A 15,215-nucleotide genomic window follows, 5' to 3' on the forward strand; every position below is an offset into this window, starting at 1 on the left:
TTACCAATGGCAAACGCAGGATTTCCATAGGGGGGTTTCCAAATGCTTAATTTTAGAGTGAGTGTGGCCAGTCAATGAAGAGGGCAGAATTAGTACTTAACCAGTTTTAATAAGCATCATACAAAGTGTATTGTTGTAATAATTCCAGCATATACAGGACCAGTGATCACAGTAAGCCATTAGTTGTGTCAGTAGGGCCATCCTGCCTGGGCTGAACGTATTTATTTTAGATGTGTGCACCATTCCAGACTATTGTAGCAAGTCCTGGAACCTGGAGGAACAGCAGAAGAACCTAGCACTGCACTGTGCATACTGTATATGTACATATTGGGCTCTATAGCAGTGCATCTCTAACAGTGCATGTTTTCCAGATCTTCTAGTTGGTGCACAGGTTATTTATTACTGGTTGATACATGTTAAAAGATCCACAGTTGGCGCTAAGTATTTAATTTGTGATACTGAGAAGAACATGCAGCATTAGTAACAATCTATTATATTACTATTTCTATTGTGGAAATGGTGTGTGCTGGGGAGGGGGGTTTCCAGGCAAACGGAAACCCCCCCTGCGTTTGCCTATGCTTACACTAGTAATGAAAAGACGCAACACCATACTAGGATGCCCTCACAAGCTCTGCATATATGCAGAGCCATAACCATTTCAGATGTGTCTAGATCTGCATCGGCAGCATAGGCGCCTGTTTTGCGATAAGTGATCATAATCCACATATACAGTCACATATGTGCCATTCTGCATATGCATAAAATTGCGCTTACTGTCAGTGGCATAACAGGGTGGCAGTGAGCTCTGTGCCAGCACCGGGAAGTGTAGCACTGCCATGAGCGTCCTGAGGACACTCTGAGCAGCTGTATAGACTGCAAAGTGCACCCTGTGCCGGTCTGTCCCCAAAGCGCACGGTTTCATGATGTCACACAGAGGGGGCGGAGCTGCCAGGACCGGGAAGTGCAGCCCTGCCCTGTCCTCAGGATGCTCCGAGTGGCTGTATAAACTGCAGAGTGCATGCCTGGTCCATCCAAAAGACACTCTGGGCCTGATTCAGAGCCACTCGCTGCTGGCGAGCGCTCGCTCTGAATCTGGGCGTGTTTTTTTTTTTTTCTCCAGCCTGTTTGCAAAGCTGTGGGTGACGGGTCTCACGTTTGCGCACGCCGGAGGCAGGGCAGGCGCAGCGGGGGGACCATCGACCCGCTTGCGAGCGGGTCTGAATCAGGCCCTCTGAGTGGCGCTGCATCAGCGAAACAGGCTGCAGGGTGACGTTCCAGCCACCCTGCTAGCCAGAAGCAAGGGTTGTGGGGCAGAGACGGTGTCGCGTACCGAGCCATGAGCTCTGTGCAATTGCATTGCTGGCACACTCCTAGTTATGACAGAACTGCATAAGTCTGAATAGTCGGATATCTGTGCACTCACTTCTTTCTGTGCATTCATGGAGCAAGCGTGCCTAAAGTGTGCCTAAAGCTGTGTACCCAGCAATGCGACACCCAATGGGCCGACTTATAGGGTGGCCAGTACACATTACACGATTTGGTGCCCGACAGCCCGATATGTTGGCCACCGGCTCCATTCACCTGCCTGGCGTCAGCAGCTGGGTCGTTCCGTCGGCTGCATGTAGGGACGGCCTGCAGGAGTGCACAAGGTCGTGCTTAGTGGGTACACATTTGCCGTGGTAGACGATATGTCGGCACGATCCGCCGGATCAGGTGACATATCGTCTAATGTGTACTGCACTCTGCAAAAGCACCATCATTCTTCCACTTGTTCAACATCTAGTTTTGGCTTTGGCGCTTTAAAAACTGATCTAACATACAGTATGAATGTAATTTTTACATTACCTAAAAAAAAAAATTAATTTGTATTCTACTGCCCGACATGAACAGACAACTATAAGAGTAAGATGGTTGCTTAGGAACATTACGTTTTCAAGGTGACATTTATAAGAAACTTTCTTATACATTGATACAAGACATCTGCTATTTGTTAGACAAGACACATTCTCTTTATAATAGTATGATTCTAATAATGATTGCTTTTGCATAGAAGGAGAAAGAATTACATGAGATTCTCTCTGCTAATGGTACAATGCCAATCCCTTCTGTAGGCCCGTTAGCCAACTTGCATCTCATTTCTAGAAAATGTCAGTGGCGGTCTGCCAACACGGCCAGGCGCGGCATCGAGACGAGAGAATGCATCAAATGAGCAGAAAATAAGCATTCTCATATATTATCATCATTTACACGATATGTTAACACTTTTCCAGGTTTTCTACTAAAAACAGGTAAAAAATATATTTAAGCCCTATATAAGTTACACAAGGCCTGATAAGTTCTTTCACTATATTGTATGCAATTCACTGCTATGTTTACAGCCCGATCATCGGCTACCCCTACCGAGCTCCCTCCTAGGGCTCTGACTGGCCCACATTACTCAGTCTAACCCATTTTTCTGCTTTGTTTTTCTTACAAATGAAGATGCCCAAGCTAGTGCGTTGCCTAGGTCATTCTCCCCTAATTTCCTGGACTTACAAATTTTGGAGAGGTCACTTGGGATCACAGAAGAGTAGACAACCTTCCCGCATCCCGTCCACGTCTATGACAAGAGCTTGGCCATGATAACACAATTTGCTATGGTATTTTGCAGCATGGGCTGCAAAATACATGATGTCATGATGACACAATTCACAGCTCTACGCCCCCGTAGTTACTCCTTGGACCTCCACTCTAGAATCTCCCAGAGAAGGAGCCGCAAAGTCGGTAACTATGGCTTATTGTAGGTCCCCATGTGGTCTTCATCTTGCTCTTGCTATACTGATTACCGGAGCCACTTATAAACTTGTTCATTGCACTCATGAACTTACTGTATATGCTTGCCCTTCATTATTGTATGTATCTCATCACCCATTATGATAGACTCTTTGGGTAAGGACTGCAACTTTAATGTTATTACTTCTACAGTTCTTACTACCATTATGTATGAATGTTGCAGGGGTGTATCTATAATGTGGGCAGGGTGTGCGGTGCGCACGGGCCCCTGTGTCCAGGGGGGAACCACACTGCACACCCTGCACCCATACTTTTAAAACTTACCTCTCCAAAGTCCCAAGTCAGCTGGAGAGGCGCTACACAAAATGCCAGGAAAATGGCTTCCAAAGACTAGTGCCCGGAGCCACCGGGGAGAGAGGAGGGGGCCCTGGATGGGGAGTGAACACGGGCCCCCTCCTCTCTTAATACGCCCCTGGAATGTTGACATTTATTTCGGGCACTGTGTACACTGGAGGTTATAAGGACCTCATTCAGAGCCGCTTGCAAAAAGCGTGCGCTCGCTCTGAGTGAGGGCTGCCGCTTTTTTTTTTTTTTAAGCCGGCCTCCTGGCCGCTCGCTAAGCTGTGGGTGACCACCCACAGCTTTTGCGAGCGGCCGGCTGATGGTCAGGATGCTCCCAATTCCAGATACCTACATAGAGGTGTAAAGGATTGGTATATTGAGAGATAATGCAATGAGGAACTAGGGGCCTGATTCAGACCCGGACGCTAAGCTGCGCTCGCTCGCTCTGAGTGATGGTCGCACAACTGCGCATGCGTATAACTCGCAGTGCGTGTGTGCGCAAACAAGCGTCTGCGATGTGAAATCGTCCGCTCGTAGAACACAGCCTGGCTGCTACTTTGAGTGACAGATAGTGCCGTTTGTGGGTGGTAACGGGAAGGTGCTTGTTAACGGGGGAGTGGATGTGCGAACACAGGCGTGCCCGACCATCAGAACGGAGTTCAATGGGTGTGCATAATTAACAAAGTAGCTCCATTGAACATGTGACTTGGATGATTTTGCCATGAACTGCTCGCACTGCTTGCGGGAGCCTAGGTCTACCTTAAGTGCTGCGAGCAGCTCCGATGGCTCCCGATGGTCCCGATTAATCCTACATTTCCCGGAGATGACGTTTGTTGCGAGTGGGGAATCTTTAAACACTTACGAGCGCAATAAGCCCTCGCCCACTAAGACATAGAGGCGTCCTTACACTGCAAAGTGCAAGCGCATGTTTTGCATAGAAGGCCCCTTTTCGAGAGCGAGAGGCCGCAAATAGTGTCCGGGTCTGAATCAGGCCCTAGGTCCAAAGGAATGGGAAACCGGGGCAATGAGTCAGGACAGGGAATGTGAGTGGAAAATAAGGCAAGCGTGGGCATTCAGATTTGAATGATACCAGGCCAGTACCAGTATGTCAACAGAAGTACAAACAAGACATGGATACAACTATGCAATGCCTGCTGCAATGACATGTCTCTATTAAAAAAAGTGCCAATGTTGATGGTATTTAATCAACAAGCCAGCCTATGAGCTACATTGCATATTTTTCTATTAAAATTGTAAGCTATACAGTTAGATATACACACTGTGCGTCTGATTCAGAGATTTATGCTAATGCAATCGCAGCTACGATTTTGCACAGTTTGCATTTGCGAAAATATGATAATGTTTCTAGAGCTTACCCAGGCATAGGGACGCCCACTGCTGCCTTCTCATATCCATCCGACAATGTGCAACAGTGTAAACATCAGTAACAACGCTGCAGATCGGGCAGCCATGCAACTTCTGAGTGAAGTCTGATCTGTCCCAAACACTGCGGCCCTCCTGACACACAGAGGGCCTGATTCAGAGCCGGACGCTATTTGCGGACGCTCGTTCAGAAAAAGGGGCTGGCTATTTAAATTAAGCGCTCGCTCTTTGCGGTCTGTTGACACCTCTATGTCTGAACGAAACATGTGCTCACTATTTTGGAAAAAACGCCCCCTGGCTGCTCGCATCATACGTCATCTCCGCTATTTATTAGATTAATCGAGTACATCGAAAGGCGTATGATCTGCTCGCAGTGCCTGTGGTAGCATTTTCCTACCGCAATCATGCGAACAGTTCAGGCTAAAAGACAACCAAGTGACGTGGTCGATGACACTGCTTTGTTAATTATGCACACCCTTAAAACGCTCATTTTGACCGTTTGGCACGCCTGCGTTCGGATCTCCACTCCCCGGTTTCAAGCACCTTCCCCTGTTACCACCCACAACCGCCTCATCCTGCCACTCAAATTAGCAGGCATTCGCTATTTTGCAAGCACACGATTTTCGACCGCACTGACTGGTTGGCGCATGCGTACTAAAACCCATACGCATGCGCAGATGTGCAAACATCGCTCGGAGCATACGAGCGGCCGCTTACGAGCGGCTCTGAATCAGGCCCAGAGTGCTAAAAGGAGATGGCAGTGGCTAATATATGCACTCCTCTGAAAACAGTGTTTAAATGGTCCTGACACGTCTGCGTTTGCCTAGCCACCCCCCCCGTTACCTCTCCCAAACGCTGACTACCTGTCACTCACTTTGCGATTGAATCCTCTGTACGAGCATAGTTGTAAAACAATCGCTGTATGTCTGCAGTGTAGCTTACACGCATGTGCAATGGCTAACAATGGCTCAGTCTGCATAAATATCAGGGATAATATCTCCTGAAGTGTGCAAGTTTATTCACAAATTGCAGCAGAGTCACCAATTTCTATTCACTGAAACAATTAAAAGAGTCAGGGAAAAATTTAAAATATTCATTATAGCTGGTATGCAAATAAGCCACTATTCAGGAGCATGCAAGTACTGTACCTCCTGATAGCTAAGATTATGGTGTAACAGACATCTTGTCAGAGGTTTATAAGGGACAGCTTGGGGCAAGCTTGAAAGCATGTATGGCATCTCTAGTATGTGGGTGTGGCTGGGTCTTGGGGCGTGGCTTTGGCAGATCGTTCCAATTTCCACAGATATGTGTAATATTCTGATTATTACACTGGAGATGATGATGACGATAACCGGTAACATCAGTTAGCAGCAGCTAACAACCGTTACTGATTGGCTGATTTAGGATTGGCCTCTGCAATTTCATTTGTGTGGCTGCTATATTATATAAAGTTGCTGCCATCTGCTCCTATTACATGATAATTACATTTTGTCAAAGGCAGGACAGAAGATTCCAGTTTGATTTTTAAATGGTGAAAAAAAAAACAGATGTGTTCCTCACTTATTTTAAGGTACCAATCCCATGAAAATAATCATCACTGTGGCAAGCTACAGTATAAGACGGGCGCTCAGTCACCTTCACTCAGTCACTTGTCTACCCAATTCAGCCTTGCTCTATTAGTAATTAAAATACCCTTTATGCCCTTTGTTAATTTTACCAAGGTCTGAGGGCCTGATTCACTACGGATCGCAATATTGTGCACGCACGCAGTTCTACTGTGATAGTATTCTAATCCATTGTGATCGCAATGCAACTCAGCGCTACATAAGGACGCCCACTTTACCTTATGCACATCCGTAATACTTAGCAGAATAGCAAAACCAACGGTACAATCGAGTACCATCGCTGCCTCGTGCACAGTTGCACAAGCCCTGACCTTACTCAGAAATTGCTAACAGCTACGCACGCTATCAGTCCTCAGGCTACATTAGGTCACTGCCAAAACAAAAGTTAACAGAGCCAACCACCAACTTCAACACAAACTGTAACAACATGTGCAGCATATGATACATTCTTCTATGTATTGTACTGCACTATTTGGGCTATCAGAATGATTGTAAACAAAAGCAAGCGAACGCGCATAAAAGCGGAGTCAGCATTTTCTAAGCTAGCTATCCATCAAATAAATGTCATATTGCATGATATATGGACACCAGAATAAATAATATTGTTGTTTTTGTTTTTGTAGGTCACTGAAAGCAATTTTGGCCTCTTTTATATCAATTTATATCAATTTTACTTATTGAATAAAAAGCAACAAAAGAAAAACACTAACAAATGCAATGCTCACATATTATTCTTATTTACCTGTCAAGTGCTAATGGATTTACTGCATGTTATACTTGTCATGTGTGCAGAAGCTCTTTATTTTTTAATATAAGTTTAAATGTTACCAGATGTTGTTGCTTGGTCTCTCTCTCTCTCTCTCTCTCTCTCTCTCTCTCTCTCTCTCTCTCTCCTCTTGTATCTCTCTTTCTTCCTCTCTCAATCAGCCCCTCGTCTCCTCCTCTCTCTTCCTGTTCTTTCTCTTCCCCCGTCTCTCTGTCTCTTCTCCCCCGCTGTCTGTCTCTCTCTCTCCTCATGTACCTCTCTTTCTTCCTCTCTCACTCAGCCCCTCGCCTCCTCTTTGTCTCCTCCTCTCTCTTCCCCATCTCTCTGTCTCCTCTCCCCCGCTGTTTCTCTGTCTCTCTCTGGGCAGGATGTATCAAGCATAGAAATACAGTAACTCCTCAGAATACTGACATTTTGTATGTTTTAATGTAACACACATGGATCGCCATGGGCGGGATACGGCAAAGGAAGAAATGCTGGTTTCAAGGTTTTGACTGCATTTCTCATATGCACCAAGCCCGGAACCCACCGCTGGGATCCCTCCCGGCACCCCCCGCGCAGATATCGGTGATACCCCATTGGGTTTTCATTTTCTGGAGCTTGTGCACACTAGCCAATGCCGTCAATAGAGGGGGTTGGCCTATGGACTTCTTATCACCAAATTCTCCAGAAGAGCTGACCCAGCGTGTAAGTAATCCTGCATACTTGCAATTTAAAAATTGATACACCTCCCTTTCTGACAGCTTCCCTACTCTTATTCTCTTTTTCTATTCTCGTATTTCTTTCTCACCCCTTTTTTTCCCCACTCTCGTTCTCCTGCCCGTGTGTGTCTATTTTTCTCCTGCCCCTCTATCTCTCGCTCTTCTCCTTATTTTATGAATCGCAGGACTTATCCTAAGCAGGCCTGTCTTCATCCAGTTGTCACACCAACCAGACACCGGCTGTGCCTGTAACGACCCACATGTTCGCCTGTCCGATTATGTCATTTTTACCACCCATCCCAAATATTCTATAGCTGCTCCATTTTGTACCAGTTTGGATAAGAGAAACAAGTACAGTACAGTAGAGCAGAATAATAACCAAAAATTTGCTTCTGATTTTAGCGATGAGAATATATTTTTACCTTAATAGGCCTCCCATCTGGTGTGAGGACCTCTTCAGAAAGCTCCATCATCTTTAAAGCCATTAGTGCGATTGGCTTGGCATGACTCTTACTTTTCCTGTGCAGCCCAGCTGCCACACAGTAGGCATCACCGATAGTTTCCACCTGTTTCAGTAAAAAATAAAACTTGATTAGCCAGGTCGACTGCAAATCTAAGTCTCAGAAATGAATATCAGTCACTTGAATTAAACAATGTGTGTGTCTTTATATATAGCTCACACAGGATATTCACTGTATCACAGTATAAGACGGGCTATTTACAAAATACCAACACAGGTCCCCATTGGAATACAATAGGGATGAGGACCAAGCCTGAAGACTCACAATCTAATCAGATGGGGGGAAATTTTCAAAGACTTGGGGTCTCAGTCAGACCCGCTCGCAAGCGCCTATGCGCTCGCAAGGGGGTCGATGTTGAGGCCCTGCGCACACGCAGCGGCCGCACTGCACGTACGCAAGCCCCGGGGCGAGAGAGAAATTCTCTCACTCCCGGACTCACTACAAAAGGGGCGGCTGTCGATGGTGATCGACAGCTCGCCCCGTTTTGTAGGCGTGGCGAGGGGGTGGCTACACAAACTGAGGCGTTTCCAATAAAACGCCTGCCATTTGGGGGCGGCCCCACTGACATCACTCGTGATGTCAGTGGTGAGCTTCCGGCTCTAATAGATCCGAAAGCTCACTGAGGCTTGCGGTAGCCGAGACCCTACCACAAAGGTCTCGTCGCAAGCCCCGATGGTCGCGATGGTCTTGACCATCGCGACCATCAACCTGGCCGCTATGAACTTAGAAGCGGCCGCCCTCATTCAGAGCGAGTACTCACATTTTGCGAGCGGCTCTGAATGAGGTCCTTGATTCGGTCTTTCTTGATAGTTACCGACATATCCCATTCCTCTCATTTACCTCCAAAATACTTTGCCTCCAACTGCCTCACTTTCTCCCCCTCACTCCCTCCCAAGCCCTATGCAGTCATTCTTCCGTCCCATCATCACACTAAGGGCCTGATCCAGGGATCACACAATTTGAAGCAATACCGATGTCCATTTTGTTTTGTGGTTATTTGCAACTGGTCATGCGCAAAAAGATCTGAAAACCCCTACGGCGCATGCGTTACACTGAGTGTACGCACAAAGACTCTGCTGCGATTGGAACAGACGGCATCAGAAATGGGACGGCAAAGTGATGGGTAGTGACTGGGAGGTGGCCTGAAGTGAACGCAAAAAAAAAAAGAATCGCCGGCTGTGTCACAGCAGGAGAAATATGTGATTTCTCTATGATAGCCTCTTCTTAAATAGGAGAAGCAGTGAAAACACTTTCCTGCTGCAAAAAAAGGATTTATCACAACTTTATACATTGACCTCGTAGGGACCTATTTATCATTCAATTTATGTGGAATACCCCCTCGAAAACACACGTTTTCGAGGGATATCTGCAAATATTAAGTATCACCCAAATGTATGGCAGATGTCTCCATATCTACACTGCACTGGTCCCTCCTTTTTTCTACAGCAGCCATCAGATTTACCAAGTCCCTGCAGTTAACGCTAGTATCTGAAGATGGTGATAGCTGCTGTAGTCTATGGGCTACATTCTGCAAACAAATTACAGAGATGGTTCCTCCTCACATGTGTGGACAGCAGATCACGCAAGCGCAGTAGTGCTGCAGAGGCACAAAACAGAAGTGAAGTTACCGCTGTGTCCCTGCATATGTTTTCTTAATCCATTCCAGCGAATGTTAATTTCCTATTGTCGCGAACGGCGGTCGATAGGAGATTACAATTATTGGGTCTAAAACCCAATAATTGATACAAATGCCCCTTAGGGGTAAATTTACTAAGAATCGAGATAGGTCGAGATGACCATCTCGGGTGATTTATTGATTTTTTTCCCTGCTTGCAAATTTACTAAAGGCAAAGTCGGGTGAGTTAGAGAGAGATTTCTCTCATCTCACTCGTAAAACTCGGGTGAGATAGCAATCTCGAATCTTATCACCATCGGGTCAAATCGGAAGTACTTTTCACCTAACACATACATCTCTCAAATTTACCAAAATTTGGGATGACAAGCTCGGGTGAGATAGGAGCAAACTCTCTGTCAAAATCACTTTTCAAACTCTCAACCTCCTGAGCTGCGAAATGGTCAGAAACATACACAAATCATTGTGATTTGTGTATGTTTCTTTCTGTACCTGGAAAAAATAGGGATAATTTGTTAAAAAAAAGACGTGAGTTCCACCCCCCAAAACACTAACCAGCCTCGGGCTTGCCAGCCTGTCCAGGTTCTTAACATTACAGGGAAAAAAATGTGTAGGGATCCCCTGTAATGTAAGAACCAGCAGAAGGCAGCAGGGACAGAGCTGGTTTTAAATACACGGAGAAAAAAAATGACGTGAGTTCCACCATATATTTAAAACCAGCCCTGGACCCTTTCTAACGGGGGACTGATGCCACAGCCAGGGGTGCCCTTTCACCGGGCCCCCCAGTTGCAGCATCAGCCCTGACCATTAGTCAGCCCAGGCCAGGGATCCCTGGGGAGTTGGTGACCCCCCCCCCCAATAAAGGGGTCACCCTCTCCAGCCCATCTGTGCTCGTGGGAAAGAGCCCGTCTGCTTGTGGGAAAGAGCAGACTTCAGTCACGGGCCGCCGGCCAATGAGCGGCAGCTAACATTAGCGGCCGCTCATTGGCTGGGACCCACGTGGGCTTAGCCAATGAGCGGCTCCTCCACGTGGGTCCCAGCCAATGAGTGGCCGCTAATGTTAGCCGAAGCTGATTGGCCGGTGGCCCGGGACTGAAGTCTGCTCTTTCCCACGAGCAGAAAGTAGAGCAATGTAACAGCATGTAGTAACATGCTGTTACATTGTATCCGGGGCCCCTCTTGGATTTCTGCGGAGAACATCGTGGGACATAAAGGTGAGTATTGGATCTTTTTTTACAGGTATTTCGAAGGGATACTTTACGTTGACAAGTGGACGTGAACATCTGGAAACAGGTGAGTGTGTATGTATGTATGTAATAAAGCTTTATTTACCAGGTGTGTTGTGTGTTTTTTTAACCATTTCTTTACAGGTGAAGTACAGGTACCAGTGGGCCCTTAATGACCCGCATGATGGTACTTGTGGTTCTCCAAGTACCAGCATGCGGGGGAGGCTTGCTGGGACCTGTAGTTCCACTGTAAAGATAATGATGATAAATCTAATTTTTACACTACACCAAACACTATCAACCCACCACCCAGGGGTGGTAGGGATAGCCCCGGGCTATCAGTCTAGGCCAGGGGTGCCCTGGAGAGAGTGACCCCTTTATTGGGGGAGTCACCAACTCCCCAGGGATCCCTGGCCTGGGCTAACTAATGGTCAGGACTGATGCTGCGGCTGGGGGGCCCGGTGAAAGGGCACCCCTGGCTGTGGCATCAGTCCCCCATTAGAAAGGGCCCAGGGCTGGTTTTAAATATATGGTGGAACTCACGTAATTTTTTTTCTCCGTATATTTAAAACCAGCTCTGTCCCTGCTGCCTTGTGCTGGTTCTTACATTACAGGGAATCCCTACACATTTTTTCCCTGTAATGTTAAGAACCTGGACAGGCTGGCAAGCCCGAGGCTGGTTAGTGGTTTGGGGGGGGATCTCACATCTTTTTTTTTTAGACATTTTTCTTATTCTTACAAGGCAAAACAAACAAGCAGCAAGCACATATGTCACTGATATGTGCTGGCTGCTAGCTCGGGAGAGATTTGCAGAGAAAACACTGCAATCTCGGGTGAGTAATCTCCTGCAAAATCAGTTACTCGGGAGAGATATCGCATTCTGCTTCACCATCGGCAAACTCGTTTAGCCTCAAATCGTCTGTTGGTAAATTTGGTAAAAGAAAAGGGATTAAATCACCCGAATTTTGGCGAATTCCAGCAAGATAAATCACTTTGAAAATCGGGACCATCTCAATTCTTAGTAAATTTACCTCTTAGTCTCATTTCCAACCCCTTAGAACTGCAGGTCCTCTTTTGCATGTTTACCTTTCTAGCACATTTCAAGGAAAAACTGAAAAAAAACCCCGAAAAAAATAGCAGACTGCTGTCATACTGATCAGGAGCGCACGCAGAGGGGATTTCTGAGTACCCAGAAACCCCCTCTGGCAACTAGAGAGCAGGCATCATGCTCTTAAGCAAAATGCCATGATTCGCGGGTCAATCGGCAGGAGGCGGAGCCAATATGACGCAATTCCATTAGAATCGCATCATTTTGCACCGCCCCCCCCAGATTGACCAGCAAATCACGGCAGTTTCATGCTTGGGGGAGGGGCCTAATGACATGGTGCCAGCCTGCCAGGTCTGCAAGGTAAGGGTGTGTGTGTTATGTATGTGTGTTTAATGTATGTGTGACATTGTATATATGTGTGTGCATATCTATGTGTGTGTATGTATGTATGTATGTATATATGTATATATACACAGTATATATGTGTGTGTTTGTGTGTGTATGTAAACCCAGTGGCGTCACAAGGGGGATGGGGGGGGTGTGGTCCACACTCGGGTGTCATCCGCTGAGGGGTGACACCAAGGTGCAGACTCCCCCTCACTGACAGGAGCCGGGTGCTGCACTGTAGCATTAAGTGCAGCACTCGGCTCCTGCCACTGCGGGAGCCTATCGGCACTGCAAACAGGGACCTCCTGCACCCCCCTTTCCACGCCCCTTTTTGTGTGGTCACGCCCCTTTTCGCCGGTGCATGCTTCTGCCGCGCACGCACCGTCCTTCCCCGCACCGGGTGACACCGCGGGGAGAGACGCCACTGTGTATACTCCCCCTGTAAAAATCCTGCATTTGCCCCTGCTGATTTAATGGGTTTCTAGACTACAAGGAGTTTCAGGCCAGCCCCAATTGCAAACACTGTAACTGCATTACTGATAGTGACTGTTTCATCTGCCTATAAAGCAAAAACAGTATTTTAGAGATCCTTGTGGCGGGTTACGAAATAAAGCAGTTTCTGAAGTCATAAAAATGTAACTCACTTAATGGACAGATGGCTGCAAGAACACAAATATTTGTAAACAAGCAGAGAGCACAATATATCAGCAGGAGCAGAAACAGAAGCAATACTGAGGATGGATTGCGCTTATTTTACTAATTATTATTTATTATCAAAGTTTAATAAATTGTCACCGTAGTGCAAAGTTCCTGTACAGTAAGCGGCAACTGAAAAGCAACAACACATGTCGTTATTTTTTGGGGGGGGTTTGTTTCATTAAAAATGTATTGTTTTTCTTTTCTTTTTTTTAATCCTGAAGTGCCAGCGATCCGACCTTTTCCATCGCCGTTAATTGAATTGCCCACTTTGTGTGTTTTATGCAAAGTATTTGTACCAGAAGTTCAGATGCTTGCTTGCCCTTCTGTTAAAATCACAAAAATAGAAAGAAGTGTGTTTCCAAAATTACCAGTTTGGTGGAGAACAATCTCCAATGGGTCGAAAAACCCTATCCACCAAAAATGGATGTTTTTAACAGAGATGGGTCTTCACCATCTCTATCGTGGGGTTACTGCCAAGAAAGACTCCAATGAAAACAGCTACTCAGGTAGCGTAGCACCAACCAATGATAAGATTAGTTCGGTTTTCCCAGTTTGTTAAACAAGGAGCACAATGATACAAGGTCTCCGTAAATACAAGTAGCACCACAGCCATCTCAGTGATGGCCCTTTTCTGTGGAAGACGAGTGGGGCTCCATTGACCATCAATGGTTTAGCAGCCATCGATGGTCTGATGCTGGTGGTGAGTGCTTTCACTATCTATACCCAGGGAACGTTGGTATAATATCGGTAGCTGAGACTGATCGATGGTGAATCACAACTGTATATTGAGCAGGCACCGACTGCACATGTGCAAAAACAAACCATTGATCATTGATGGAAGACCGGTCGATGGCCAACACCAACTCATCATCTGGATTTTACAGGTATGCAAGAAGACCCACTCATTGGCCACAGCGAAGAGATTAATTATAAATTGCATCAATGACTGATTTTCTACACTTAAGCAATGATAGGAAATGACCATTGCTGCATATTTGTAAATCTCATACATTTTCAAAATACTGAAAAAATATTTACAAGTGTTAGCAGTTTTTTTTTGTTAATACAGTAAAACTTTTTTTATTTTCAATTAAACTGGTATTATTTGGCATATTATCTGAACATTAGTCATAATCATCTACATTGACCTGAAAAATGGTATTGTTTACATAACTGCTTTACAGGAGAATGATTATGTAAAGCTGAGCATTAGGGATATAAAAAATTACAAGCTAGAACAAACAACAAGTCAACCATTAAAGTCATGTTTCATTCATTGCCCAGCCTAATAGACTGTATGTTTTTACTGTGCAGTGGACCAAGAACAAGCTGAGCAAATCCCAGTGAAATAAAAATCAAAAAGTAGCAAATATCTCTACCGCCGCCATGAAAAACAGATTTATTTTGTAAATTAAGACTTTACTGATCAGCGGATGATATAAAAACACAGATCAGTAATCCACAAAATGAGCTACAGCTGGGTTAGAATATTTTCATGTGGCTTAAAACATGCACTACAAAAAGTTGATGGCTATCAATAAATTGGGTTTCTAAAATATTTAATACTTTCTAACTTAAAAAAAAAATCACTCAAACATAATTCGTAGTTCATGCCAATAAAAAACTGTGTGACACAGCAGAACGGTCTGTACATCAATCTATAATATTTGCTAAAGTAGAAAATTGAACGTGTTTTAAAAAGTGGAGTTCTCCTCATGCTTGCCGACATTCTGGCAGCCACCTCCAGGAAGGGACGGCCAGGTCGGACAAGCAGGGGTGTGTGGTGCTGTAGAGTGAGGGGTGGCCGTGGATACTACCCAGCAATGGGGGCGGAGCAGGGGAGTGATTACGGAATTGCGTAATTTTGGCCCTGCCCCTGCTACACAATGCTGAGATTTTTGGAATTGTGAAGTAGGGAGCGGGGTCATGATGACACGATTCAGCGCAAATCGCGTCATCGGACCCCCCCCCCGCTGCCAGGGTTTGTCTGGGATTCCAAGGGGGTCCGGGGGTTGGCGGCCGCCCCGGAGGTTTACCTTCTTTTTGGAGGGGCCAGGGGCACCACACGATTTTTCGGGATGCTCCTGTCCAAATCAGGAGATTAGGTAAGTA

The 15,215-nt window shown here is 45.9% G+C and overlaps 1 protein-coding gene across 2 annotated transcripts in view; it reads right to left on the minus strand.

Moving 5' to 3' along the window:
• GUCY1A2 (guanylate cyclase 1 soluble subunit alpha 2) overlaps positions 1 to 15,215 on the minus strand; it is a 232,493-nt gene that overhangs the window by 19,662 nt on the left and 197,616 nt on the right. For both annotated transcript variants that reach the window (XM_088456689.1, XM_088456687.1), the window contains one exon: positions 8,012 to 8,155. In XM_088456689.1, coding sequence (XP_088312815.1) covers positions 8,012 to 8,155 — 144 coding nt within the window. The remainder of the gene's footprint in view (positions 1 to 8,011; positions 8,156 to 15,215) is intronic.

The sequence above is a fragment of the Taudactylus pleione genome, unplaced genomic scaffold (assembly GCF_031769625.1).
Source record: "Taudactylus pleione unplaced genomic scaffold, aTauple2 ptg000711l, whole genome shotgun sequence".
NCBI classification, from domain to species: Eukaryota; Metazoa; Chordata; class Amphibia; order Anura; family Myobatrachidae; genus Taudactylus; species Taudactylus pleione.